The 27,593-nt window shown below is 43.4% G+C and overlaps 2 protein-coding genes across 2 annotated transcripts; one reads left to right on the plus strand and one right to left on the minus strand.

Moving 5' to 3' along the window:
* Positions 1–223: 223 nt before the first annotated feature.
* Positions 224–12,828, minus strand: LOC133498859 (E3 ubiquitin-protein ligase KCMF1-like). The gene is made up of 7 exons (XM_061816059.1): positions 12,585–12,828; positions 10,643–10,810; positions 8,611–8,750; positions 6,978–7,079; positions 4,086–4,266; positions 2,643–2,961; positions 224–1,191 (listed from the first exon to the last, which is right to left on the minus strand). Exons 1-7 carry the CDS (start codon positions 12,598–12,600, stop codon positions 870–872), a joined length of 1,248 nt encoding a protein of 415 aa, XP_061672043.1. The 5' UTR covers positions 12,601–12,828; the 3' UTR covers positions 224–869.
* Positions 12,829–15,930: 3,102 nt separating this feature from the next.
* On the plus strand, positions 15,931–23,776 carry lipg (lipase, endothelial). Its single transcript, XM_061817952.1, has 10 exons — positions 15,931–16,213; positions 17,830–18,008; positions 18,101–18,280; positions 19,142–19,253; positions 19,875–20,093; positions 20,169–20,411; positions 21,374–21,494; positions 21,607–21,834; positions 21,908–22,012; positions 23,091–23,776. Exons 1-10 carry the CDS (start codon positions 16,144–16,146, stop codon positions 23,101–23,103), a joined length of 1,470 nt encoding a protein of 489 aa, XP_061673936.1. The 5' UTR covers positions 15,931–16,143; the 3' UTR covers positions 23,104–23,776.
* The last annotated feature ends 3,817 nt before the right edge of the window (positions 23,777–27,593 follow it).

Consider the following 27,593-nt stretch of genomic DNA (forward strand, 5'->3'; position numbering starts at 1 on the left):
TGCAGTCCTCTTTAGACTGCAGTCACACAACTCACAGGTGATCACTTTCTCTCATACGTATGTTTTCTCTCCCACACCATACAAACCCCTCAAGTCTTATCACTTGATTTATGGTTCCCACCATATGAGTGGGATAAAAATTCATGTTCCCCAAAAGTATGAAACTATGCACTGTACACACACAGATTGACATTGCAATAAAAAAATTGTTTGTTGATTTCCATCCAAAACGTTTTATTGTGGTCCACACTGAAAAGTCAACTGAGCCCGAAAGTTCACACATTGCACGTCTTCTTCATGAGGCCTAACACAGATCCATCAGAACAGGGACAGAAGTTAAGTGTGGAAGGGGGCGGGGGGGATGGGGGGGGGCGTACAGATTTCCCCCCCTTCCGAGTCCTCTTTGCGTTCACGAAGTGCGGAGACTGCACACACACACACACACGCGCACGCACGCACAAACAAAAAAGTACGAGTGAATGGTCGTGTCTGATAGAAAGTCTTGTAGTGTGTCCAGAGTTTTGAGAAAAGCCGGGTGACACGGGTGCGGCTGTCAATCAGAGCGTGTACATGAAGCTCCGTCATGCTTATTAGCTTGTAACAGCAGTTCATTTTTTTTAAAAGCCTCCTCTAATGGCCAGAGTGAGTTAAGTGATTATCAGCTTTCATATAGATTTGTTTTGTCTCTCTTTTTTTTAATAATAGATTTATATAGTTCTTTCTCACATTCATTCGTCTAACTCGTATTCCACGTTCACACAGACATGGGGAGGGGGGGGGGGTTGGAGGTTGAAATGACAAAATCAGTGAAGAGTAAAAAGAAACAAAAAAGAGGGAGGGTGGGAAAGAAGCGCAGTCTCTTTGCTCCATCAAAGGGATGGGGCGGGGGGCTCTTTCTTAGCAGGCGGGGGCGCGGCGCCGCTCTCCTTGAGGTTGAGGTTCTCCAGCGCCACGTCCAGCGTCATCACCTCCACGCAGCCCATGGACTGGAAGTCGGCGAAGTTGCGCGGCGACCCGGAGCAGCGGCGCTCGGCGGAGAGGTCGTCGTCGGTGTTGCCGTCGCGGTGCTGCTGGTGGTGGTGGTCCGCCAGCAGCGTGGACAGTAGCAGCTCCGTCACAAACAAGCTCCGGTCCGCCCACTGCGCTTCGCACGCCTGGCGCTCCGCTTCGGAAAAGCGTGCTTCGCTCAGCCTGCAGACGATTTTTTCAAGAAACGATGAATAAATCCCCCCCCCTTTTGATACATTCAATCACAAGTACTTCAAGATGACTGTCAAACTAAACATAAAATGAAAGATAATTGCATGTCAAATCACCAAACCGCACCACTTTGTTTGAAAAAAGTCAGCTAGCTTAATGCTAACACACTTTCGCCGTGATAACAATAGAATCAATCTAGCACTTGTAGGAAAAATATTTGAGCACAAATGGAAAAAGAATATAACAATACCCACACCCATATGTTTTCGTACTGCGTTAAACGACTGTGTAGCTTAGTTGCAGACACAATATCCGTTGAATTAAAGCATTATATCATGATGCACAAACTGCGTTTTTACAGAAATACCAATAGGATGTATGTTTTTGTAACTCCAATACTGTATTTGTAATGTATTTTTCGTCTTTAAAAAAAAGTTACAATTTTTTTAGTGGGGGTGTGGAACAGATTCATGGTATTTCCATTCATTTTACTGAGAAAAATTGATTTGAGATATATTTGCATGCACATTCCAAAATTGTAGTCATTTATCTTGCACTCATAAATCTTTTTTTTTTAAGCAAAGTTGTAGTTTGGAGAGAAATAAAGTCATTTTGAAGGTTAATAATCATTTGAGGTGAAAGTTATATTTTTGCAATTAAATTCAGAATTTTGAAAAAAAAAAAACAAAAAAAAAACCATTTCAAACTAAGGCATACTTTCAAGAAAAAAAGTTGTATTTTGCGATTCAAGTACCGTAATTTACAGCCTACAAACCACGACTTTTTTCATATGCTTTCAACCCTGCGGTTTATGCGGTGGTCCGGCTAATTTGTGCATTTTTTTCTAATGGTCACAAGGGGGCACTCGAGCAGATAAGGTAAGAATGAGACCGGTGGAATATATGTGCCAAGGAAATGACGTTTACCAGCTTTGTTAGCTACGCTTGCGTTACCGCTGTGCTAGCGTGTTGCTGCTGTGTTACTGGCGTGTCTCACAAATATTTACCGTTAAGTTTTATTTTAACCGGCCCTGTTAGCATTAGTGTACCGTCTTTCCTTGTAAATATTTCGTGTTTCAATGTAGGCACTAGTGGCTTTGACACAGCTGCGGCGTATGTATGTACCAAATGGTATTTCCTTTACAAATGTACTCTGTGATGCTTGTAACCAGGTGTGCTCTATCGGCCAGGAATTACGGTAGGTGTATTTTCAAGATCGAAGCTGAAATATGAGAATAAACTTGTATGGCTTTGAGAATGATGTGATGTGGGGTGTTACAATCTTGAGACAATTGACACATGTGCCTGTCTTCTAAACTAAGCTAATTACTGCCAGTAGCCTCAACTAAAGGACCAAGAGGTGCACAAGCCGAGATACCCTCTGGAACTCCAAAAACTACAACACAGATCAAGCGCAAAGCGGTTGTGAAGTTTTGTCCCAACCTGCTGAGTAGAAAGTGGGAGCTGTGCGACGTGTGTTGGGGGTGGCTTTCCGAAGGGCCCGCATTGCCTCCGGCGTTGCTGTTGTGGTTGGCGCTCAGGTTGGAGTTGTTGGCGGCGGCCGAGTTGGCGTTGAGGATGGCGTTGGCGCGGCCGACGCGCGTGGCGTTGCGCGCCGTTTCCAGCTGCTGGCGCGCCGCCTGAGCCTGCTGCCGCTCGAGCTGGAGCTGCATCTGGAGCTGCTGCAGCTGCGACGCCGACGGGCCCGAGCTGAGCTGCCCTCCCGCCGAGCGCCGCACGCCCGAAAGCTGCGATAAAAGCTCTGCGGGGGACAAAGCGGAGGAGGATTGCGGCGAGCGGCCGGGTTGCAAAAGGTTTCAAAGTTAGAAACTTTGTCGGAAGGAACTGGAATTAACACATTTGAAGGTTGAATATCAACTCAACACCGGCGTAGCGTCGCTTTGGATTTGAGTTTAGCAGAGCCTTCGCGTACTAGATAAAAATTAGGTGGGGAATCTCAGCTCCTCACGAAGTTTATGAGGGAGAAGAATGACAACGCGTGTGCAGCACATTCAACAAGCTCACAGATTAAAGTTAAGCGTTCTCACTTTTCCTTGTAAATATTTAAGATAAGTATTTTAAGTCTTGCAGTGATTGAGCACTTACCCTCCGTGATTAATTGATGATCACACACACTATGAATAATTAAACTACGATGCATTGCACTTTTAAGACAGCAGTAAGACTGTACTCTTATTCATCCGTTCATCCATCTGCCACTTTTCCGGGTCGGGTCGAGGGGGAAGTAGCTTCAGCAGGGATACCCAGACTACCCTTTCCCCAGCCACTTCTTCCAGCTCTTCCGGAGGGATCCCAAGGCGTTCCCAAGCCAGCGTCCGCGGGGTCTCTTTCCGGTGGGGCATGCCCAGAACACCTCACCAAGGAGGCATCCGGATCAGAGGCCCCAGCCACCTCATCTGGCTCCTCTCAATGCGGAGGAGCGGCGGCTCGACACTGAGCCCCCCCCGGATGACCGCGCTTCTCACCCTATCTCTAAGGGAGAAACCCGGACACGATGAGGAGGAAACTCATTTCGGCCGCTTGTATCCGGAATCTTGTTTTTTTCGGTCACAACTGTACTCTTAATGAGGAAATAAAGACATGTTCTAGCGTTGAATGCTAAAGAAAAAAAAATACTTTTTGACAAGTTTGGTGGTTATATTGTCATAATATTCTGCGTGTTGCTATCGTCACTCCCCTGAACTTGACTCTTTTTTCGGTAGCGCACTTAAATGAGGTGAAGTGACAGCTTCACAACAAAAAGCCCCGTCAGCCTCATTATGGCACAGCTGGAGCCAACGGGGCAAATTCAAGCCATTCATCCGCACCAGAATGGGCTCCGGCTACTGTACCGATCACAACATCGCATTGTGGTTTGCGCCGCACCTGCGATGGGGTCCATGGCCTCCCGGCTGTAGCCGGAGCTCTGAGAGGAGTTCTGGCTGGTCGAGAGCCCCCCGGTGGAGTTGCTGGTGAAGTGCATGTTGGACCTGCGGGCGCGGGGGCCGCCCAGTCCGCGCCCGGGGTGAAACATCCTCCTCACGTGCCGCACGCCGCTTGACTCGTCGTGAGCGACATCGTTAAGGAAGCATGTAATCAGTTTTTTGTTCCGTGGAAGCTGTAAAGGAAAATGTTGCAAAAGGGCAACGCAGATCACAACATTATGTGAGGTAGTCTAAAAATATTTGCATTTCATTGTCGCCCATTCTAGGAGAACTGCTCCTGAATGGGGTTCATCAAATTCACTTAAGAGAATTGAAAATAGGAGCCCTGTAGAATTTGCCCAAAATGGCTGCTTCAAAGCACAATGTACCTGTCGCTAACTGTGCATATGCAGATTTGTGCTTGGACTGTGTGTCAATATATATTTGTACTTGTTTTTGCCCACAATCTGCAAACAAATTTAGAAGTTCCTCAGCCCATCCATATAAATATGCAAAAATAATCAAATAACTGCTATCAAGGCAGAAATAATACTGTAATTTCTTCTGTATAATGTGCATTGCCCCCACCTCCAAAAAAACAAATCTCAAAAGTCAACAGTGTGCAATATACATAGGTAGAGGGGGAAAAAAATAACATTTTATAAATGTATGTCGCCATCTAGAGGTGACCAAAAAAAAAGCTGTACACTTTCATTCTTATATGCCACCACCACCTAGTGGTCATGAAAAAGGTGTCATCTTCACCATCCATCCCATTTTCTTTGCCGCTTATCCTCACGAGGGTCGTGGGGAGTGCTGGAGCCTATCCCAGCTATCAACGGACAGGAGGCGGGGTACACCCTGAACTGGTTGCCAGCCAATCACAGGGCACACGGAGACAAAGAGCCGCACTCACAATCACACCTGGGTGCAATTTGGAGTGTCCAATTAATGCCGCATGTTTTTGGGATGTGCCCGGACGAAAACCCACGCAGGCACGGGGAGAACATGCAACCTCCACACAAGTGGGTCCAGGATTGAACCCGGGACCTCAGAACTGTGAGGCCAACGCTTTACCAGCTGATCCACCATGCCGTGTAGTCTTCAATTTAATTCTAACATGACAAAGGAACATGTGACTGCATATGCATACAGTTGTGTTCATAAATCTACATACATTGGCAATTTTTTTTTTTATAAATATGACGGATGACTGAACAACATCCATCATTAATTTTTTTACATTTTGTTTAATGATAAGGCTTTTTTTAAATGCTTGACCGTTTAATTTAGATGATTAAATTTAAATTCAATGTGTTTCACCTGGACCTTCATGTTTTTTTTTAAAGAATTGTATCCATCTTCCAAATTCTGCCTGGGTAATAAAACAATTGTGTTTTCAATTTAATACATAAAAACAGGGATGCGAATACGAGCAAGAAAATAAAAAGTATTACATGCTCAAATAAAGTGCCTAACTTCAGAATAAAAAAAAAAAAAAAAAAAAAAAAAAACAAAAAAAACAACAACAAATGCCAAGAGTACTGATCGTTTTGATCACATGGGTAGAAACAAAATCATGCATCGCAATAATGCATTATATACATAGGTAAAAGGGCTTGCCAGAATTTTCAACTGAACTTTGGGGGTGTGTATTATTCATGGGTGCTTATTATACATAAGATATGACAGTACATAGTGGTTTTGGAGCAACAAATGCTGTCATCCAAGCAACATCTTGTTCTCAGTTGTCCCGGCTTATTTCACCAAGACAATGGCAAGCCACATTCTGTACATTTTACAACAGCGTGGCTTTTGCAGTAAAGCAGTGAGCATACTAGACTGGCCTGCCAGCAGTCCAGACCTGTCTCCCATTTAAAATGTGTGGAGCATTATAAAGGGCAAAATACGACAATGCCGAGACCGTGGACTGCTTAGCTATTGAAGTTGTACATCAGGCAAGAATGGGAAAGACTTCAACCTACAACGCTTCATTTAATGAGTGTCCTCAGTTCCCAAACACTTTTTGAGTTTTTTGTTAAAAGGAAAGGTGATCTAACAAACACAGTGGTAACCATGCCCCTGTCCCAACAATATTTTGAAAAGTGTTGCAAGCCAAATTCTAAATAAGTGAATATTTACCCCCTCCTCCCCGACCCTAAAAATAAATAAATAAATAAATAAATAGATAAGTAAAAAGTAGAAAGTTGAAATCAGTATGATTTTTGTGTAGTGTATTCAATTGATGACAGGTTTAAAAGGATTTGTAAATCTTTTTTTCTGGATCTTTTCAATTAGTATCGAGGTCTTTTTTCCCCTTAGCCAGGACGGATATCTAAATAGGGCCACTTCAGAGCAAAAATGAATACAAAAATCTAAATTTGCCACTTGAACCACGAAAAAGCTAATCCAAATCCACTATTTAGTATACATCAGCTACATGTTTAACTGGAATATTGGAGTCCTTTAAAAAGAATGTACACTCAGACGTTCCAAATTCATTTGCACAAAACAACACAGTAGCAAGGCTTGTCTTTTTGATGGTTCCCATTTTTCCCTCCGCCGCGTCTAATTCAAAGTGCTTCTATAAACAGACCGTCACAATGCTGTCCTCAAATTAGAGCAACGCCACACGCAAAGCAGATGCAGATGGAGAGCAGTGAAGCTCTCAAAAAAATCATACAGAGAACGCGATGCGCCACGTTCACAGCTGTCATTTCAATTCTTCATAATGAGCGGCAGCTAATGAGAAAACTACCAACACAAGATTTAAATTATGAGCAACAGATGTCATTTTCGTACAAACAGTTTCACACACACACACACACACACACACACAAAAAAAAAAGGATATCAGGTCTCTGGGTGCTCTGTGTTCAAGTGTTAGGTGAGCAGCAAAGTCGTCTGTCACGTGATTAGGTTCCCCGCCGGGCAGCGCTGCACATATGGGGCAGATCTGCACCACAGCAAAATAGAAGGAAGTCAAGTCAACTGTGTAAAATTCCCCAAGATGATCAAGTTAGAAATTTCATTAATAATTGTGCATCCCTCTGATCTTATCAAGGGCTTTTAAAGTGCTGGCTTGTCTGGCACCAAACCGCATTTATGAAACATGTCGAGGAGCCTGCTGTTAATTTATTCGGTGACAGGTGGCAAGTGCATTTGAAACCCGGGACATTTAGCTTGGTGCTACATTTCCTCTCGGATTTTAAGTGAGTACAAAAAAAAAATTGATTTGTTAATTTCCAGTTCATTGGCAAAGGTCCACCCTTAACCAAAATGCTACAAATGCGGAGTAGAAAAGGGATGAGCAAATTGTACGTTTTATGATTATGTAAACCAGGCTGCTTGCCTTCATGCAATGTTGATTTATCCATCCATCCATCCATCCATTTTCTTTGCCGCTTATCCTCACAAGGGTCACGGGGAGTGCTGGAGCCTATCCCAGCTGTCAACGGGCAGGAGGCAGGATACATCCTGGACTGGTTGCCAGCCAATCGCAGGGCACATGGAGACAAACAGCTGCACTCACAATCACACCTAGGGGCAATTTGGAGTGTCTAATTAATTTTGCATGTTTTTGGGATCTGGGAGAAAACCCATGCAGAAACAGGGTGAACATGCAAACTCCAGACAGTCGGGGGCCGGGATCAAACCCGGGTCCTCAGAACTGTGAGGCCCATGCTTTACCGGCTGGTCCACCATGCCTTGCAATGTTGATTTAATCTTATATAAAGAGATCAGCAATACCTTGGAGAAGGTCATTTACAAGGTGTCACTAGTGAGGCTAAATAATGTGTAAACTAAGTATGGACTGACAACTAAGTCCATTGTCCAAGCCGCTATCCTCACAAAGGTTATGGGAGTGCCGGAGCCTATCCCAGCGAGCATTGGGCGAAGGCAAACTACACCCTGAAAAGCTTGGCAGTCAGTCGCACATAGACACCATCAATGAGCGGGAATCGATCCCACGCCACCTGCACCAAAGTCAGGCATGTGGACCAGTAAAAAAAAAACGGTGTCTCTGAGAAAAAAAAGTGACAAAGTACATTTATGATATTTACTACTAATATATGGACAACTGGATTTGAACTACCTTATTAATTCACTCAACTGCAGATGAAGTTGGGTGTTACTTACTTACCGTACGCTTCCCACTATAGACTCCCAGATACCGGTAATCTGTTTCATACCCGTTCAAATGTGAACGGTGGTCATCCATAATCTCAAGTAAAACAACAACCATGCGATGGTAAATACATTTCCTCAAAAGGCATTGAAAGAGAGCAGTGAACGTTTCGACACGTGCGCCACAGTCCAGCTGCCGCTGATGCTTTTCCTGAATTCAAGAAAGAGCCTGACCTCTCAGCATGATGTAGATTGAAAACATACAGTCTAAATCAAATCCACATTCCCAGACTAATGTGGTTACTCCGATTGGAAAGATTGCATTATACGAGGTGAACTATGTCTTGAGAGTGACGTACCACTTCTGTGGAGGTCTCTGTGTGCTCGGCGGCCACGTGCTCCTGCAGGGACATCTCGGTGTAGCCCATCCTGCCACAGTAGGGACACGTGAAGGCCTGGGGCTGCTCCACCGAGAATGCTTCTCCACCGTAATACAGGTCTGCAAGGCGGAAAGGAAGACAAGTCAAAAGTCTAGACCACAGGTGTCAAACTCAAGGCCCAGCCCTGGCACATGATTTTATGCGGCCCGCGAAGCCAACTTTAGGGTTTCGATTTCCATGATTCCTGTAAAAAACTGCACCAAAATTTCAAATTGTCATCTATCATAAATCATAAAGTTGCGATATGACAAGCATTTCTGTGTTTACAAACGAGAATAGTTGAAAAACACATTACCCTTGATATCTGATTCCATAACTAGTTTATAAATTGATGATGTAAATAAGAGGACATAATTAAAAATTCTTGTTCCACATTCATAACGGCCCTCTGAGGGAAACCGGTACCACAATGTGGCCCGCGAGAAAAATGAATTTGACACCCGTGGTCCAGACCAAAATGTGTTCCACAACCTTTCATCAGTTCAGGGGGTTTAGCCAAAAGGACAAAACTGATCCACCAACGACAAGGCAGGAGCCTTTAGAGTACTGTTCTAATTTTCTAATTCACTGTGAATACGTCATATCTCTCATTCATGAGTACAAAAATGAAATACATAAAAGATCGCTCCACGCAAAAGCTTTTCATAAAGTTGTTTTGAATTGTAGATCCAAACCACAATGGATTTCAGAGAAAACTTTCCGGAAGTATTGAGAAATGGTTGCTTTGTGGCAGTTTGTTCCTCTTCTGGAAAAATTATTTCCAGTCAAATGATGCCTCGTAAATTAAGACATACGGTGGTGGGATGAGCAACACAAGACAGTATATCCCTTACACTGGTGGAAATGTGCAATATCCACACAGTTTATGCGTACAAAAATTGTCTTTTGCTGTCGCTACTGACACTTGTTTGGTGGATTAAGATGGTAAAACCATCTCGAAGTCTCCAGATCAAAGACGCCGAATATAACTCAGACTAATGTGGCATATGCCTGAGGATTCAATAGCATCTGCAGACAAAGACGCTTGGCATTGGAAGTTCACATTTGGGACAATGCACAGTTGTGCATCTTATCCCCACAGATGTGTGTTCCATGGAAATGGGATATTCTGTTAATAGGGAAATGTAGTGCACGATACACTCCAGGCACATCCCATCCATCCATTTTCTTTGCCACTTATCCTCACGAGGGTTGCGGGGAGTGCTGGAGCCTATCCCAGCTGTCAACGGGCAGGAGACGGGGTACACCCTGAACTGGTCGCCAGCCAATCGCAGGGCACATCGAGACAAACAACCGCACTCACGATCACACCTCGGGGCAATTTAGAATGTCCAATTAATGTTGCATGTTTTTGGGATGTGGGAGGAACCCAGAGTGCCCGGAGAAACCCCACACAGGGACGGGGAGAACATGCAAACTCCACACAGGCGGGTCCGGGGTTGAACCCGGATCCTCAGAACTGTGAGGCCAACGCTTTACTAGCTGATCCACCGCACTCCAGGCACAGTTGATTCATAAAGTTGTGAAATAACAACCACATGACATCCTGTCAGTCTAATTCCCAGGTGTCAAACTCAAGGCCCTGAGGCCATTACCGGCCCGCCACGTGATTTTACGTGGCCTGCGAAGGCAAATCTAGTCTGTCAATTTCCATGATTCTTGTGAAAATCTGTACCAAAATTTCAAATCTTGTCATATATCATAAATGTACAGACATGGACAGTTGTTGAAAAATCCATGACCCTTGATTACTGATTCCAAAATTAGTTAATACATTTCGCGTGTAAATATGAGAAGGCAATTAAATGTTTTTATGGTTTCACAGTCATAACAGCCCTCTGAGTGAAACCGAAACAAGAATGTGGCCCGCGACAGAATTGAGTTTGTCACCACTGGTCTAATTAGATGGATGTTGAAGCTCGGTTTGCCGTGGAATGTCACTTGTACTCACCAAAGTCGACTCGTGTCAATATACATTGCATGGGGTGCTCCGTGGTGTGTCTGGTGGTGGTGGCGCCGCTCTCGTAGCACGACGCGCACAGGTCGTAGTCGTAGCAGATTAAACATTTGTAGCGCCGGCCTCGGAAGTTGCCTTTCAAACACGCGTCACAGCTCACGCCTGAGGACACAAACGGAGGTTTTTTTTTTTTCCCGCCAAAAAGAACTTGAGGCTTATTTCAAGAAAAACATTGACAGACGACATGGTAAACATCAGACAAAGGACTGCTTTCTACTCATATTCTTTCATTGTTGATTTATGGACATTGCGGACAAAAAAAATTAACTGAAGAAGATGAAACAGTCATGCATTAAATCAAGGGTGCAGAACCGATGACCCGGCATGATATTTTAAAGACGTGAAACCTTAGAAAAACTGTTAAAGGGGGGGGGCGGGGGGGGAGAAAAAGTTAACCCACAAATTCTCACGATACATGCAGTCATGGAAAATGTTATTAGACCACCCTTTGTTTAATTTATGTTTGGCACAACGAGAGGTGAATTTGTTGGGATGAACAGAATGACCAAAAAAAAAGCTAGGGGATTTGATTTATGAGCTGATATATACCCATTTTGCATGGTTTTCTTAATAATAACCAAAATCAACCATTTCAAAGAGGATAAAGTATTAATAATTAGCTGCATTTTTGTCGTGTTCATTGTATTCCTCGGGTAACAGTTGCAAAATCAGCCATTAAAAAGAACAAGAAATTAAAGAAGTAAAGGCTGCCTTATTTTTATCCACAAGTGTAGTCATAAACGTATATATAGTCCATTCATGATTTTATAAGCCGTCGTTATGGGCGTGGGGGAACTGGAGGCTATCCCAGCAGACTTTGGGTAAGTGGAGGGGTTCCTAAAGTAATTCCCTTGCACAGGGGATTAGAGGACCACAGTCACTGACACACTTTTCATACTTTTATTGAATGTGAGAACAGTATAAACCAAACAGATAAGTAGTAATTTAAACATTAAATAACGCATAGTTCAAAAGGGAACATATTTGACAGTGTGCAGTTCCAATGATGACTGTCATATGGGCTTTGTGTAGCACACAAGATACGTTTAGGTTTAATATTCCAAATAATGCACAGTACTGTATTTGTAACTTTACTGTCCATGCCCTGAGGCTTCTAAATAAATTAATACGGCGTCCACTTTTGGTGAGAACACTCTCGGGCCTGATGAAGCGACCTTCAAACGACTAAAAGGGCAGCTGTCAACCACGTTAACCAACTTTTTAATGTTCTAAAACGACTCCCCACGCCGTATTTAGGTGGCCTTGTCTAAACATGAACAAGTAACTTTTTGAAGCCCTGGCAAGGTTGGCCGTAAGGACGTGCTTCTTGGTGAATATTTCCCACACGTTAACTCCCGAAATTGAAGCTATTATAATGGTCACATTTTGGGCAAAAAAAAAAAAAACTAAAAAAAGAAAAGAAATTTGAATAAAGTAATAGAGCAACGTGCGTGAGCAGCCTCGCCCCCAACTCGCAGCTGCCTACTGTCGGGACTCTTACCCCGCCCAACCGCTGCCCAGCCTGGTAACCATAACCAACCCGGAGCCTGGTTTCTGTTAGCCGCCATGCTAACTCTAGCGCGTTAGCCGCCGTTAGCAGACGTTCTCCGGGCTTCTTCCGCCTGATTGACAGCGTCGTCTCCGGCTCGAGTTAAAATTAAAACAGGCGCGACAGCCACAGTTTGACCATTTCACGTGTCGACAGGCACGTTTATTGCCCAACCGTCACGCGTCCGCGTTGCTAACATTAGCCCCACGAGCCCTCCTAGTGAGACATTCTCGGTTAGCTTCGGTTAGCCGCCGTGGTGCTTCCCCAGCCGTCAACGTTCACGATAAACGCCGACCTTGCTCGCTCAGTCGCCGTCGCCTTTCTTACCTTCATGACGGGACATCCTACGAAGCCCACAGCGGCCCCTCGCTCGGGGCTGACTTGCAAAAGCGAAACGAGGGATAAATTAGAGAAGAGGAGGAGAAGCCGGGGCTGGCAGGCTTGGCTGTCCCTGGCCTCTTCTTCCCTCATGAAGGATCCGGTGTGCTGCCGTCTGCACCTCCCTCCGTCCGCCTCCTGCTGTGTCACCGCTCGCCTCATCGCTCATCCGGACGCAGGATGGCGGTGTTGTCATAGCTGTGGAACGACTGCGTGGACAATTCCCGTCATACTGTATATCATATCACGTTATATCATATCACATCACATTAGTATACATAATTTTTTCCCTCTTGAGAGAAATTTGTAATGACATTAATTTGTTGTGTCCCCAACCCACTCTCACCCCGAAAAATGCAACACTTTAATATGAAAAATGCCACTCTACAACACTACTTTATAATACAAATACATTAACAAAATGAAATAAAATAGAGGGTGTCACTGATGGTGTAGTGGTACACACCCCTGCCTTTAGTGCGGGCACCGTGGGACTGACTGGCGACCAGTTCAGGGTGTAGTCCGCCTTTCACTCGAAGCTAGATGGGATAGGCTCCAGCTTTCCGCAACCCTTGTGTGGATAAGCGGCTTGGATAGTGACATGACGTGAAGTATAGAGTTAAGCATTTTGTGCATCATGATTTCATGCTTTGAATTAGAACGGGGGTGCTCCTTCTTGTGTGTCCAAACTGGAGATAGTATACAGTATTACAAAGACATTTACATTTAGATTTAGAAGAAGAAGCACAATGAAGAACCTCCAAAGTAATGCAGCAAGCAGTACTGGTAGTACCCAGCAGTACCTTTTTCCCAGAGGATAACTACATACGTGCCTCTGTGCTTATTTTAATTGTCTTTGTACATCTATTGTAGGGCCGTCTGTACATTTTACAAGTGATTCTAAACTACCGCAGTATCAGACAGTAGTTTTGTTTGCCTGTCTATGGCGTTTCACATTGTATTTTAGCATTAAGATAGAAGACTCATACATTATGTGCTAAATGGATGGGTTGATAAATGTTTGGAAACAAACAGTTACAGGTGGAATGCAAATGTCTTGAACTTAAAAGTGACATACAACTGAGTTGTATTTGAGCAGTAGTTCGTTTGTATACTACACACTAAAGGGGGCCTGTGTACCACACGTAAGACTCACTGAGCTAGATGAAACATAATGATAAGTGTGTGGAAAATGAACACGAATCAAATCAAATGAATTTATTGTAGCTACAATAACGGTTCAGTCCAAAATGTATCTTTTCAATTGGGTAAAAATATATACAGATCTAGATACTGTATATTAGCACTAAATTATCATCACATCTAGATACAGTATTTTATTTTATTTTGTAAAATAGGATTTATATAAAATTAAAAAATATATAGAAGATAGAATATATATATATATATAATATATATATATATATATCGAGAGAGAGAGAGAGAGAGAGAGAGAGAGAGAGAGAGAGAGAGAGAGAGAGAGAGTTAGCAGGCTGCAAGATGGATCAGCTGGTAAAATGTTGGCCTCACAGTTCTGAGGTCCCAGGTTCAATCCCGGACCAGCCTGTGTGGTGTTTGCATGCTCTCCCTGTCCCTGCGTGGGTTTCCTCCGGGCACTTCGGTTTCCTCCCACATCCCAAAAACATGCAACTTTAATTGGACACTCCAAATTGCCCCTCGGTGTGATTGTGAGTGCGGCTGTTTGTGTCTATGTGCCCTGCGATTAACTGCCTGGCAACCAGTTCAGGGTCTACCTCGCCTCCTGCCCCTTTACAGCTGGGATAGGCTCCAGCACTCCCCGCGCCCATTGTGAGGATAAGCAGTGAAGAAAATGGATGGATGCATAAACCAAAATGTTGAAAAGCCCCGAACAATAAAATCATTGTGCTTCGCTATACTTTTTCCCTCTGTGTGGCGCCTCATTGTGGGGTCCGAAACATTCAGTCAGCAACGTACAGTTAAAAATTCTGACTCAGAATAGCTGGATGGAAAAAACAACAAAGGCATTTGAACTTGACGCAAACGAACATCTGACATCAGATCATCAGACCGCAAGTGGGGATTCTGTTGGAAGATGTGAAACCCTTCCCAAGATGTAACACAATAGAAGAGAAAGAGGATGTTACCGGTATTATTATAATGTCACCAAATATGGGCTTCTCCATTAATTTTCACCGTTAAGATTTTTTTTTTTTTAAATTTGCTAGCACATCTACTACTCCTTTTAACAGCATCGCTTCCTCTCTTCATTTTGCCATCACAGCTTCCAGCATACAAGCACCTTCTATTCATACTTCTTTTGTCAGCAAGTGACACTATTTTCTCTCGGATTTCGAGAAAACCATATCTCAATTTAACCCCGAAACACACGCACGTAACCTCAAATACATTTTATGAAACACATCTGGGGCAGAGGTCACCGCGATATGTGTCAAAATAGTCAGATAACGCGCAGGATTTTGCAACCGCAGTGAACTTCACGACTTATTGTTATTTTAAATAAACAGATGGACTCGATGGGGATCGATCCCGTGTTTACAGCCCAAAAGTCAAGTTCATGAGCCATCGCCCCCGCCTCTCCTATGGCAGAGATATGGTTTTGTGCCAAGTCATGCCGAGAATCGCGCTTGGCACACTACAAATTGGATTTACAATTAGGTCGTATTAAGAATGATGGACCACCGTGGTGACAGGTGACACTTCTCCACTGACAATCGGTAATGCTTGCACGCACACACACACACACACACACACACACACACACACACACACACACACACACACACACACACACACGCCATTGTTGTTCCAGCACGCATTCTCACCCTCATCAATTGAAAGTGAACTAAGCCGATGGTTTGGATGAGAGCCAAGCAAAGGAAGGAAGAGGAGGTGGAGGAGGAGGAGGATGGCGGACGGGGGTGTTGATGCTTTCTTTCATGGTTGCTGCTATTGTAATCACCAATAGGGTTTCTAGTTAAAAGCTTATTACCGTGCCCCACCCTTCACCCCCGGCCCAACCATGTGTTCATTCTACACATTGTTCGAATCAAGTGACAAATGCACGACCTTCATTGTAGTGCAGCACATTTATTTTGTGTGCTTTACGGTGGAATTCAAGTCACTGGGGTGTGAGCACGTCTTTACTACTACGACTTGATTCAAAATTGGGCCACGCCCCTCCACGTAAAAAATGGGGGTTGGACCAATCAGAAGCGCGGCAGATCAGCCGATGATCATATGACCGAACCCTGGGGGAAAGTATTTAAAACTAATGAGCGCCTTCATGCCACTTCATACGTTTTTGTTTTGTTGGCCGCTGGCGTGAGGGCGCATCGCATCGCACCGACCCGACCAGCCGACCAGCCGACCGCTCCACCGAGACCGAGACCGAGACCAAGACGCACCTCGGCCGGCTTTGCGTGCTCTTTTGTCACGCCGGGACGCAGCCACAGATACACAAAGAATTTTTTTTTTCCATTAAAAAAAAAAAAAAAAAATACTTGCAATGAATCATTCAGCACGTTTGCTGTGGACTCTGTTGCTGTACGCTGTTGCATTTACGTACGGACAAAACGGTAAGAAATAAGCCTACTATTTCTTTTAATTTTTCTTTTGCGCGCGCGTCAATTCATTTAAGCATTTGTGCGTGGATTGTATGCATTTCTTGTGGGTTTATTAAACAACCTGTTCCCGTCTTTGTTACTCAAAGGGGGTATCAGTCAATTAGAAACTGAGCAAGTGCGGCGGGCTGAGTGAAACTGTTAAAAAAAATAAAAATAAAAATAAAAAAAGGGAGGGGAATGGTTTCATTCCTATGCAAAGAAAGTGACGTGTCCTTTTTTTTTTTATGGGGGGGAACTACTCAAGTGCAAGAGACACTCCACGTTTGACACAGTTTCGTGGTTGAGGGGAAAATTTAATCTGTCCTTCTGAAGCCACCTTCTATCCCCAAACTCATTTGGCCTCCAGCCCATTTGCAGCTGGGTTGTTGAGTTCATTGGTTCGATTTAAGTACAATTGTCTTATTTTTTTTTTTTTTCCAAAAGTACATCTTCATAGCCAGACACCCTGCAGTGTTTCTATTCGCCATACAGTCATTTAAATAATGTTTGCATATAGTCCATTTTTCTAGCTTGTCCCCCCTGCCCCCATCATGCACACTCACTGGAATTATCCCATCATAATGATTTGTAGTTATGCAAAAAATATGGCTGCAGCAGTGGTGTCGAAGGCATGAACGCCAAGAAATGGCTGTTTGATCCAAGTGGCTTTCGAGCAAGGAGTGTGGAACATTCACAGCCTGCTTGAACAGTTGATCCGGCATCAACGAACGACTTTCTCGTCCATCCCATGCAGATTTGGGCTCTGTTCAGAAAGTGGGTTTCACTTGGCTGTCTGCAAACTTTATGACCATATCAAGCAGCAAATGGTGTAAAGCACTCATCTGGTAATATCTCTTGTTCGTTGAGTTGACTTTGTCATCAATCGAGTACCTCATTTGGGCAAATTTCCTTGTAGGACTCCTGGAATTTTGCCACAAATGGCCGACTTCTTGTTCAATTTCATGCGTGGGTGCTTGAGACCTTTATATGCCCTCTGTCATGAAAAATGACAAATGTCTAGCAAGTTTCACGTCACTTGGTAGAAAATGGCACTATGGCTAATCTAGCAATCTAACAATTTAGCCAGTACACGAGGGTCAAATTTGGGCCATTATCTTAGGAGTTGGCCAAATTGTCTACTTCCTAGTCACTTTCTGGCATGGGACCTTGATGTTTTTGTATATCCTTTTTAAATGGTCACATCCAGCCAATTTTGTGTGGATTAGTAATTGTCAATAGCACCCCCCCCCCTCCAAAAAACAAACTGTCCTGAATGTTTCTGGGTGGTTTGTGTTACGGACCACCTAAAATGGCACACATTTTCCCAAGGATCCAGGATACAAATAATCAAATGTCACTAAAATTGTGCCTTGAAACCAAAATGATTGACTTCCTTTACAACTTAATGCATCCATCTTCCGGCACCCGAAATGGCATTCCTTCAAAGAATAAAACTCAAACTTTAATTCCGTCATTGTAAATTTAGCAACTGAGAAATTTCACCACACCTCTCCATTAGATTAAACAAATCTTTGTATTATTCAACTGCGATCCATCTTTGGTATTGACTTTGGCCTACTTCCGGTCAGGTGAAGATGATTTTGAGACCGAGGGCGTCCCCTTGGATGTCACCGTCAAGTACAACATGAGGAAGAGTTTGGATCTGGACCAGGAAGGCTGCTACCTGCAGATCGGAAACAAGGGGTGTCTAGAGCAGTGCAACTTCAACGCCACAGCCAAGACCATCTTTATCATTCACGGCTGGACGGTAAATCAAAATCTTGTTACTGCTTCTTGTTGGAATATGTCACACGTGTGAAATTAAAAGTATTTTTTTCTTTAAAAAAAAAAAAAATCTAGATTAGTGGTATGTTTCAGAACTGGATGCAGAAGCTAGTGGCTGCCGTCATGCGGCGCGAGAGTGAGGCCAACGTGGTCGTGGTTGACTGGATGTCCATGGCCCAACGGGTGTACCCGGACGCCGTCAACTACACGCACACCGTTGGCCGGGACATCGCCACTTTGCTTGACTGGCTGCAGGTACGTGGGTTTAAGAAAAGCTCCTAGAAAAGCGGATCTGAAAGCTAGCAGAATGTCCTCTGATAAACTGAACCTTTTAATGCGGCGAAATGCCACTGAATGCTTCACGCTGACGTGCTCAAAAGTGAAACTTGTATCCAAAGGCCGCAGTAAATAGGTGGATCTGAAAGCTGGCAAAATGTCACCTGATGCACTGAAATTGGAATGCCCCTAAAGGCTTCACTTAGACCAGCTTGTGTCAGATGTTCGATTAAATTAAGTACACTTGATAAGAACCGTGACCCTGACAGACGCAATAAGGTCCAGTTTGAGGTGGCTTGAAGAGTCAAGCTGGCATGTTGGACTAGTATTTAGCACATCTCTTCAGTTCCGAGATTTTTGGTTTGAAACTTCCCATCTTTACATGTTCTCCATGTTTGTGGGGATTTTCTCTGGGTATTGATACTTCCATCTCCATTCTACAAACAGTTCATCGAAGACTCTAAATTTTTCACACGCGTGAATGTAAGCGTCTGATTGTTTGTATACATGTGAGCAGCCCAGGGTGTACCCAGGCCCTTACCCAAAGTCAACTGGGACAGCGTCCGTCATTATCCTGAAACGACATCTCATGCTGGCACAGCAAAATGCTGCATTCGTCCTAGATTAAAATTGGATAGGTTCACAAAATGCCAAGCCAGAAAGAGGTTCTGGGCGGCTTCCACGGCATAAAGGCCCACAAAGAGTTCCGCTGAGACAGATGGCAGAAGCGGCGTAGCGTGGAAGAAGGCCTTGTCCAAATTAACTGAGCGTGGCCGGCCAGCGACCATCATTTGTTCTTTGTAGCAGCTGCTGATGTCGTCATTTTTGTTTCCTGAACAGGATGAGCTGCATTTGCCTCTGGAGAAGGTGCATCTGATTGGCTACAGCTTAGGCGCTCACGTAGCGGGCTACGCGGGAACACATGTGCGAGGATCCCTCGGGAGAATCACTGGTATGCCCCGACTATTGGTCCCATTCTAAAGGGTTATCCCTTTGAATTTTAACGCATTATTTAAAATTAGCAAGTGTGCTTAATACTTTAAGTTTTTGGTGCACTCCAGATGACTAACACAGCACATCTGCAATCGGTCTGTGGTTCCGCCGAACTATCTTGATAACACACATTATCTGAGGTTAATATTAAACAACTTTAACATTCAATTTTTGGCCCCGACAGTTTCCAAGCAGCTCATGGAGGAAAAATTACTCCAAACCCCCGTCACAGGACAAACTAATCTGTTCAGTGACACTTGAAAATCAAAATCAGTCCTCAGGTCTGGTGAACTTAAGATCGCTCAAGTGTTTTTCTTACATAAGCATTTCTAATCGTAAATATTAGTCTGTGTTGACCCAGGATTTGCTCTGGCTAATATTCTGTAGGCCATATGGACAACCATGTTCTGAGGAAAAACACCCCACATTACACAATTGCTCAGGGGGGATCTTGATCGTATATCAATTGGCCCTTTGACTTAGATCAGAAGAGACGAAAGCCTGATTTGTCGGCATGCTTGTATACCACTTGACTTTACTTTCAACTAACTGTTTGAATGTGTGGTTATTCCGATTTTAGGTCTGGACCCAGCAGGGCCGATGTTTGAGGGTGTGGAGAAGGAGAAGCGCCTCTCTCCAGACGATGCCGACTTTGTGGACGTCCTCCACACGTACACTCGGGAAGCCCTGGGGGTGAGCATTGGAATCCAACAGCCGATCGGGGACGTGGACATCTATCCCAACGGAGGCGACGTCCAACCCGGTTGCTCGCTGGGTGACGTGCTGTCCGTAGCTAAAAGTAAGCAGTCCCACTAAGTGACCTGAAGTCATTTGTGAAGCCGCTTTAAATGACACCACGGTCCTCCGACTCCAGACTTCATCGAAGTGGTGGAATGTGAGCACGAGCGAGCAGTGCACCTTTTTGTTGACTCGCTGATGAACCGAGACCACGTGAGCTTCGCGTACCAGTGCACCGACTCTCTCCGTTTCAAGAAGGGGATCTGCCTGAGCTGCCGCAAGAACCGCTGCAACAACATCGGCTACGAGGCTCGCAAGATGCGCAAGAGACGCAACAGCAAAATGTACCTGAAGACTCGTGCGGACACGCCCTTTGGAGGTGAGTCAACGTCTTCTGATGTTGTGCTGAGCAACTCTTAACTTTATTGCATCTTGTGCAAACAAGGAACAATGCTGGCAAGATAAAGTAGAAAATTGGAAGCGATGCCAGAAAGTCGAAGCATACCTAGCATCTACTTATACAATATAAGAGTGAGCAAAATAAAGTGCAATTATGCTTCTGCCTCTTTATGCAACTTCTTTTGCCAACATTGCTTCTAATCCCATTTGTCTTTCAGTATATCGGTACTTGTAGCCCCTCTATGGAAGTAAATATGTGCCGCCAGGTTTTTAATTTGAATTTGAAATGTTAAGGATCACATTTTCAATAGTTGTATTTCAGTGTAACTTCAATGTTAACAATTCGCATGTCTGAAATTCAGTGTGTGCCACCATGCAGGGTTACTTCAGATCAGAACCGAACACCCAGCCAATCCAGTTGCGCTTTCTTAAGCATGTGACGTCACATACTAAGAAAGCATAACCGGATTGGCCGGCTCTTTGATTCTGACCTGAAGTAACCCTGCCTGGTGGCACAGACGGTGAATTTCGGACAGCGAATTGTAGCCAGTTGAATTGTTAACATTGAAAAGTTGCACTACATTTCAAATTCAAATCCTGGTGGCACATATTTACTTCCATACCACTCTCATTTTGCAAGTACTCCCCAGACGAGACTCATTTTTCTCTTCCTATGCCTTTTTGCTCCCAATTCTTTAATGGCCATCTTAGCTCCATCTTGTTTATTCATCCCAATTTTGACACAATTCCCATAACTTTTGTATTTTTGCCATCTTAGCTTTTTCTTTTACTACTTTTACTCTTTGTCAAAAAGTACCTTCAAAGTTTAAACTCACTTCCTTCACCACCCCGACCTAAACGGAACACCCCCTTTATTGCCTCTTGTGATTGCATGTGAACAACTCGTAGATGAATCATTAACAGAGTTGCATTATCTTGAAGGTTACCACTACCAGATGAAGATGCACGTGTTCAACAGGAAGCAGGCGGACAACGCGGACCCGACATTCTACGTCAAGTTGATTGGCGCGCATAACGATACGGAGGACATTTTTGTTGATGTGTAAGCAAAATGTTTCGAGTACCTACAAATTTCTTCTAAAGAAAAAAAAAAAAAAAAAAAAACTCCTTAGCGGACTCTGTCCAACTCTCTTCCCCGTGTTTCTCTCTGGTAGTCAGGAGGACTCAGTCGGGCTGAACCTGACCAACACCTTCTTGGTGTTCACCGAGCAGGACCTGGGCGACCTGCTGAAGATAAACCTGAGTTGGGAAGGTGAGGCGGAATCTTTCCACTCCCTGTGGAAGAACATCAGAAAGACCTTGTGGGCCTGGAACAGCAAGCCACCCAAACCCGTGCTGGAGGTCCGACGGATTCGCGTGAAAGCTGGCGAAACGCAGAAGAAGTGAGTGGCGGTAGATGATTGGTAAAGCTGCAGTTTGTTAGGATATTTGCTCATGGGTTCTCATGTTTTGCAGGTTTACCTTCTGTGCCCAAGACCCGTCCAAAACGGAAATTTCTCCCGGTGAATCGATAACGTTTGTCAAGTGTCGTGATGGCTGGGAAGTGAAACCAAGAAAACGGTAAGAAAATTAAATGAACTGCTTTTCCCAAATGTTTTTAGGCCAGGCTTCATGGCAAAGTTGGTACGCTCTACTTCTATACTAGCGCTACATCCCCTTATTTTGCTACCACCAATTCTTTTGCTGCTTCTTTTGCCAGCGAGCTTACACTAGTATTTATTTTGCCAACATTGCCTTAGCTACCTCTTTGTCTTCCATGAAAAAAGCTCATCCATGCTTTTATCTCGAGTAGACTTGACTACTGTAATTGTCTTCTGACTTGATTCTCAAAAAAAAGTATTAAACAGCTGCCGTTCATTCAGAATGCTGCAGCTCACGTTCTGACCAAAACAAGGCAGTCAGAGCATATAAATCCTTGCACTGGCTTCCAGTCAGCTTTAGAATCGATTTTTGAAGTTCTGCTACTGGTCTATAAATCACAAAATAATTTAGGTCCTGAATACTTGAAAGAAATGCTTACAGAATACAAACCCAGTAGAGCTCTAAGATTGACAGAGTCCGAAGCAAACAAGGTGAAGCAGCATTTAGCTATTATGCTGCACACAAATGGAATAAGTTGCCAACAGAAGTGAGGTCAGCCCCAAGTGTGAATGTTTATAAATCCAGGTTGAAAACTTTTTATTCATTTTTTTTTAATTGCTTTTTAGACTATAGCCAGTTTTTGATTTTTTTTTTTTTTTTTTTTTTTTTTTTTTTTTTATCCCAGTTTTATCCTTTTGGAAATGCCTTTAATCATGTAAAGCACATTGCGTTACCTCGTATGAAGTGCGCTATACAAATAAATTTGCTTTGCTTCCACCTTTTTGCCAACATTGCTTGCCCCCCCCCCCCCAGCTTTTCTTGTAGTTTTGCCATCATACCGCATCACTCTTGTCAGTTTTGTTTTCAATTCATTGTTAGGTTTAGTTTTAATCTCATCTCAATTTCTATTGCCAGAATGATTCTACTTTCACTTATTTTGAAAGCATCCCACTTTTACCGCATTTATTGTGCAAAATGTTTATTTTTGGATGTCATCACATTGTTGCTTTTATAGTAAAAAAAAAAAAACTGAACTCCATTTTTTTTTTATTCACAGGCTAAGCATGTAAAGCCTTCCCACTTGTGACAACTTGATGCACCATGACCACGGGGACCCAACATGGCTAAAGCGAGAAGCACCTTCTTTGCTTTATCAGCACTTTTTCAGAGGAGGAGGATGGACCAGCGCGGACGGGGAGGAGTGGGGGTTTTGAGGTGTCGGACATTTTAAAGTGCACCTGAACGGTTGGTTCCTGCGAATTTGGGGAGAGGGCTAGCGCCAACCTTGAGAGAGGCCAAGGCGTTGGGACTGAGGTCAAAGCGGTCTTTAAAAGATCACATGAGTTACGGAATGTTCCTTTTGAATAAGAATATCTGTCAGCAAACGTATGCCAGCTGTTGTAGTTGCTGTACTGTACATTTTTTAAATGTCTTTTTTTTTTTTTTAATTTATGGAAAACAAAACTGAAGCACTGCGAGACCAATGTTATTTATCACAGCACATCCCATGCTAGTATTGAATGGCTCCCTCGATGCAGTAATTTTGTGTGTGAGTTGATTGTGACCGATAAGTGTGCCTTTCTGCTGCTGAGTGAGATTACTGATACACTGTATATTTGGAAGAGATCCCCAATCTCATTGCACACAGCGGTTTTGTGCAGTGTTACTGTATGTTCTTTGGGTTGTGTTAATGTACATAATGTAAATAACCTTTTTTTGGGAATAAAATGAATTCAGAACTTCTTTGCATGTGTGATTGTTTGCAAAATTTAAGCGATGGAAATTGGCAAGAATCTACAAAGGTGAAACGTGGATGATTAAGGGGAAGTTAAATTGTTGGAAAAGCAGTTTTAGCAGAATCCTGACTTGGAAGTAACTTTGCAGATACAAACTCACTCCCATCGTTCTTTGTACACATTTTTTGGTGCCTTGCAAGTTTGCTCTTGTACTACTGTACATCATGTGTAGCGGTGCTCATCCAGCACACGCCCACATCTATACACGTAATGTACTGTACATGTGCTGAGATGAACTTGTCAGACTTTGCATGGTAATTGACATTCCCACACAGCTTTTCCAGTGAAATTATTATTTTTTTTTTCCCTTCGCTATCCTTTGACCTTTCAAATAGTATTGACATAACCTGAGAGAATGGGAGGATGATTTGCTTGGTGTGTGTGAACTGGTGTCCATTCCTGCTTTTGTTTTTTGCCATGTGTAAGATACTGTCACCAAAACAGCTTTTTAAAGTTGTCAACCAGCACCTACAACAGAGTTGTCAATAAAAAGCCCAATTCATTTTTTAAAAATCATTGGTAGCCTTGTGGTAACACTGCAAAAGAAAAAAAAAAAATGAGTGGGAGTGTGAAATGATCCATCCAGTGAGCTGTGAGCACAACAGACGTGAAGTCTCATAAGACTTAAGGAGCATTTTTAATTGCAATTATTTATAGAAGACTGCAAAATTCTAAATTTGACTAAAAATATTGGATATTAGACCAAAACTCACGTCCAGACTGACCATGCCTCAGATGTGACTTAATGTAAATTCCAGCCTATAAGCCGTGACTTTTTTCACACGCTTTCAAACCTGCGGTTTATATGGTCATCTGGCTAATTTGTGCATTTTTCTAATGACTGCAAAGGGGCACTCGAGTGGAAAAGGTAAGAGTGAGACTGAATAGGTGACTTGCAGGTGACGTCACATCCATTTTGAATTTTTTCTGGCCGCCATATTGGGAGGTCTCATTTCGCTGGTTACATTAGATTACATAAGACGCTTTTTAACTTCTGAGATGATGGTGCACACGTGTTGTGTTATTGGCTGCTATAACAAATTCAGCAAAGAAGGGAACAGACACTTTTTTCCGATTTCTGAAAATAATTACACACCAATAACCCCAAACAGAAGAAATATTGAGGAAACGGGAAGCGAAGTGGCTCAGTAATATCTCGCGTGCAGATCTCACTCGTCCCACAGTTTCAAGTCGTGTGTGCAGCGATCACTTCATAAGTGGGAAGTTTAAGCCTAGTATTGCACTTTGACCATATCCTCCTACCGCTATTTTTACATGTGTTGTTTGCTGTGTTTTATATTACAAGACTAACGGTGTTTGATAGGTCTACATGTACACGTACATCCAACTCTGCCGCCAGTGACAGGCTTTTCATCTACAGTTTAGGATACAAAAGTATGAATGTGTGTTGTGCATTTGCTGTCTGTTTACTGTCTGTAAACGTCTAATTATTTTTAAGAAGGAAATATACCGTATATATATTAAAAACAACACGAGTATGCATGTATCACCTACCACCTACCAGGGCATCATTCACGCTAGCCCTAATACAACAGTAGCGGCTTTCTATATGCTGACATTTGAGTAAGGCAAATGTGAACAAATAGAAAGCCGCTACTGTTGTATTAGGGCTAGTATTACTATTAGGGCTACATTCAGACATTCACGCTATAATTTGTTAGTACTTAGTAATTTACACCTTGTACATTTTAATTATTGTCACATTACTTAATGCTCCATCAAATAAATTTTAAAGATGGTGTAATATTTATTTTTCATAGATCTTTTTCCCTAATCGGTCCAATTTGTCGGACCTGAAAAGGCCATAATGGCTAAGCAGAAACAACAACAACAACAACAACAACAGTTAGTTACGCACTCTGTGCCGGGTGATTACAAGTTTACTTACTCGGGCAACAATTAAAACCTTTTCTTCAGACAACGTTTTGCACTGAGTTATTTCCCTTTCCTTCACTCTGAATCCACCCGCTTACAAAGTAATTGTAAGCTTCCAAGGACTTGTAGGCCTTCATCTGTTGGTTAGTAAGGCTGTTGGTTGTAAGCACCAAGTAGTTCACAATGTCGGGGTATTCCACCCTCGGCCAACATTTTTCAGTCGCAAAATCAGCCTTCGATAGACTATACGGGTCCAGATCCTCACATAAACTGATTTTCTGCCTGAAGGAGGGTTTCAGATCAGCCGACAGATCCTCGAAATACTTGGAAAACACCACAGAAAGTGCAGATACAATGAATGCGATGCTGGTATTTAGACAAACTTTAAGAACTGTTTACAACCTCCCAAAACGGCCGACAAACAAAAAATTCTTACCCACAATGCACTTGCTCTGAAGTTGCGCAAGTGACCTATATATGTGCCGAGGAAGCAACTTTTACCGGTCTGGCCCTGCTAGTGCTGCGCTACCGTGTTACTGCCATGTCTCAGCGATTTTTACCAGTATGTATTTTTTTTTAACCAGCCCTGTTAGCGCGGTGCTAGCGCTAGCGTGGCGCTAGCATTAGCATTAAACTCTGTGTACCGTCTTTCTTTGTAAATATCTCATGTTTCAATGTCGGTTTCACTTTGGGGACTTTCGGCTTTTACACGGCTGTGGCCAATGTATGTACCAAATGGTATTTCCTTTACAAATGTACTGGGTGAGGTCTATAACCAGGTGCACTCTGTGGGCCGAGAATTACAGTACTAAGCCATGCCGCTTAAAGCCACTTCATTACACTTTATATAACCAGTTTATTTCTCACTTTATATTCATTTTTTAATGATTTAATAAGCCCTCATGGTACCGCTATTTTCAAGAAATGCCGTTTGGTAAACCAGGGGTTGTGGGTTCGTATCCCACTGGGGCCTCCACTTCCCGAGAAGGGTTGCGTCAGGAAGGGCATCCGGCGTAAAAATTGTGCCAAACATATATATGCGTTCATCTGAGATGATACGCTGTGGCGACCCCGAAAGGGACAAGCCGAAAGGAAAACAACAACAACAACATTCAAATGTATTGTTAATAGACTTTGATAGACTTTGCAAGACTCCCACAAACTCGATCGTTCCAGAGTTCATAGATGTATGTGGGATAAATACAATCTCTGTTATTAAGGCTGCTTTTAACTTCAGTCACTGCAGCATGTGACCCATTTTCAGAAAGCGGGACAAGCTGGAGCAACCTCAAACCATGTAAGGAGGACACGGAAGTTTGATGTTGTGCCTCGTTGCTTAGGTGACTTCGTAGTCCATCTGCTTCTCGCATGTGCCACACCACACAGACTCTTTAGTCACTGACTCCGATCTTAAATGGAATTTTCACATGCGTTACACTTTTTTTTTGGTGGGGGGGGCATTTTTTTTTTTATACACCAGTACAGTACTGGGTTGACCCACTTGGATGCAAGTTCGTTAGAACGTGCTGGAGGTTTGTGTGATTTTCTCATGTTCAACATGTACTCGTCTGCTCCAAAACTCCAAAAACTGCGGACAACAGATGTAATCTATTTGGTTTGACTTTTAGTAGTTGCCAACTAGACTTGGGACATTTGCAATCGTGCGCACGTCAATGTCGAGGTTGATGTAGGCCAAAGTGTACTGAACAGAAAATTTGACTACGTTTAGTCACTTCGGGCAGACATGAAGACCCTTATCCTCACGAGGGTCCCAGGAGTGCTGCACCCTATCCCAACTGTCAACAGGCAGGAGGCGGAGTACACCCTCAACTAGTTGCCAGCCAATCGCAGGGCACATAAAGACAAAA

The sequence above is a fragment of the Syngnathoides biaculeatus genome, chromosome 4 (assembly GCF_019802595.1).
Source record: "Syngnathoides biaculeatus isolate LvHL_M chromosome 4, ASM1980259v1, whole genome shotgun sequence".
In the NCBI taxonomy this organism is placed as follows: Eukaryota; Metazoa; Chordata; class Actinopteri; order Syngnathiformes; family Syngnathidae; genus Syngnathoides; species Syngnathoides biaculeatus.

Coding starts and splice junctions, on each gene's coding strand:
- LOC133498859 (XM_061816059.1), bottom strand. Junction 4,267..6,977: donor ACAGAGCACCCAGAGACCTG/ATATCCTTTTTT, acceptor GATGTCGCTCAC/GACGAGTCAAGCGGCGTGCG. Junction 1,192..2,642: donor TCCCACTTTCTACTCAGCAG/GTTGGGACAAAA, acceptor AATCGTCTGCAG/GCTGAGCGAAGCACGCTTTT.
- lipg (XM_061817952.1), top strand. CDS start 16,144: ATGAATCATTCAGCACGTTTGCTGTGGACTCTGTTGCTGTACGCTGTT. Junction 20,094..20,168: donor CGTGCTGTCCGTAGCTAAAA/GTAAGCAGTCCC, acceptor CTCCGACTCCAG/ACTTCATCGAAGTGGTGGAA. Junction 21,495..21,606: donor GAGGACATTTTTGTTGATGT/GTAAGCAAAATG, acceptor TCTCTCTGGTAG/TCAGGAGGACTCAGTCGGGC.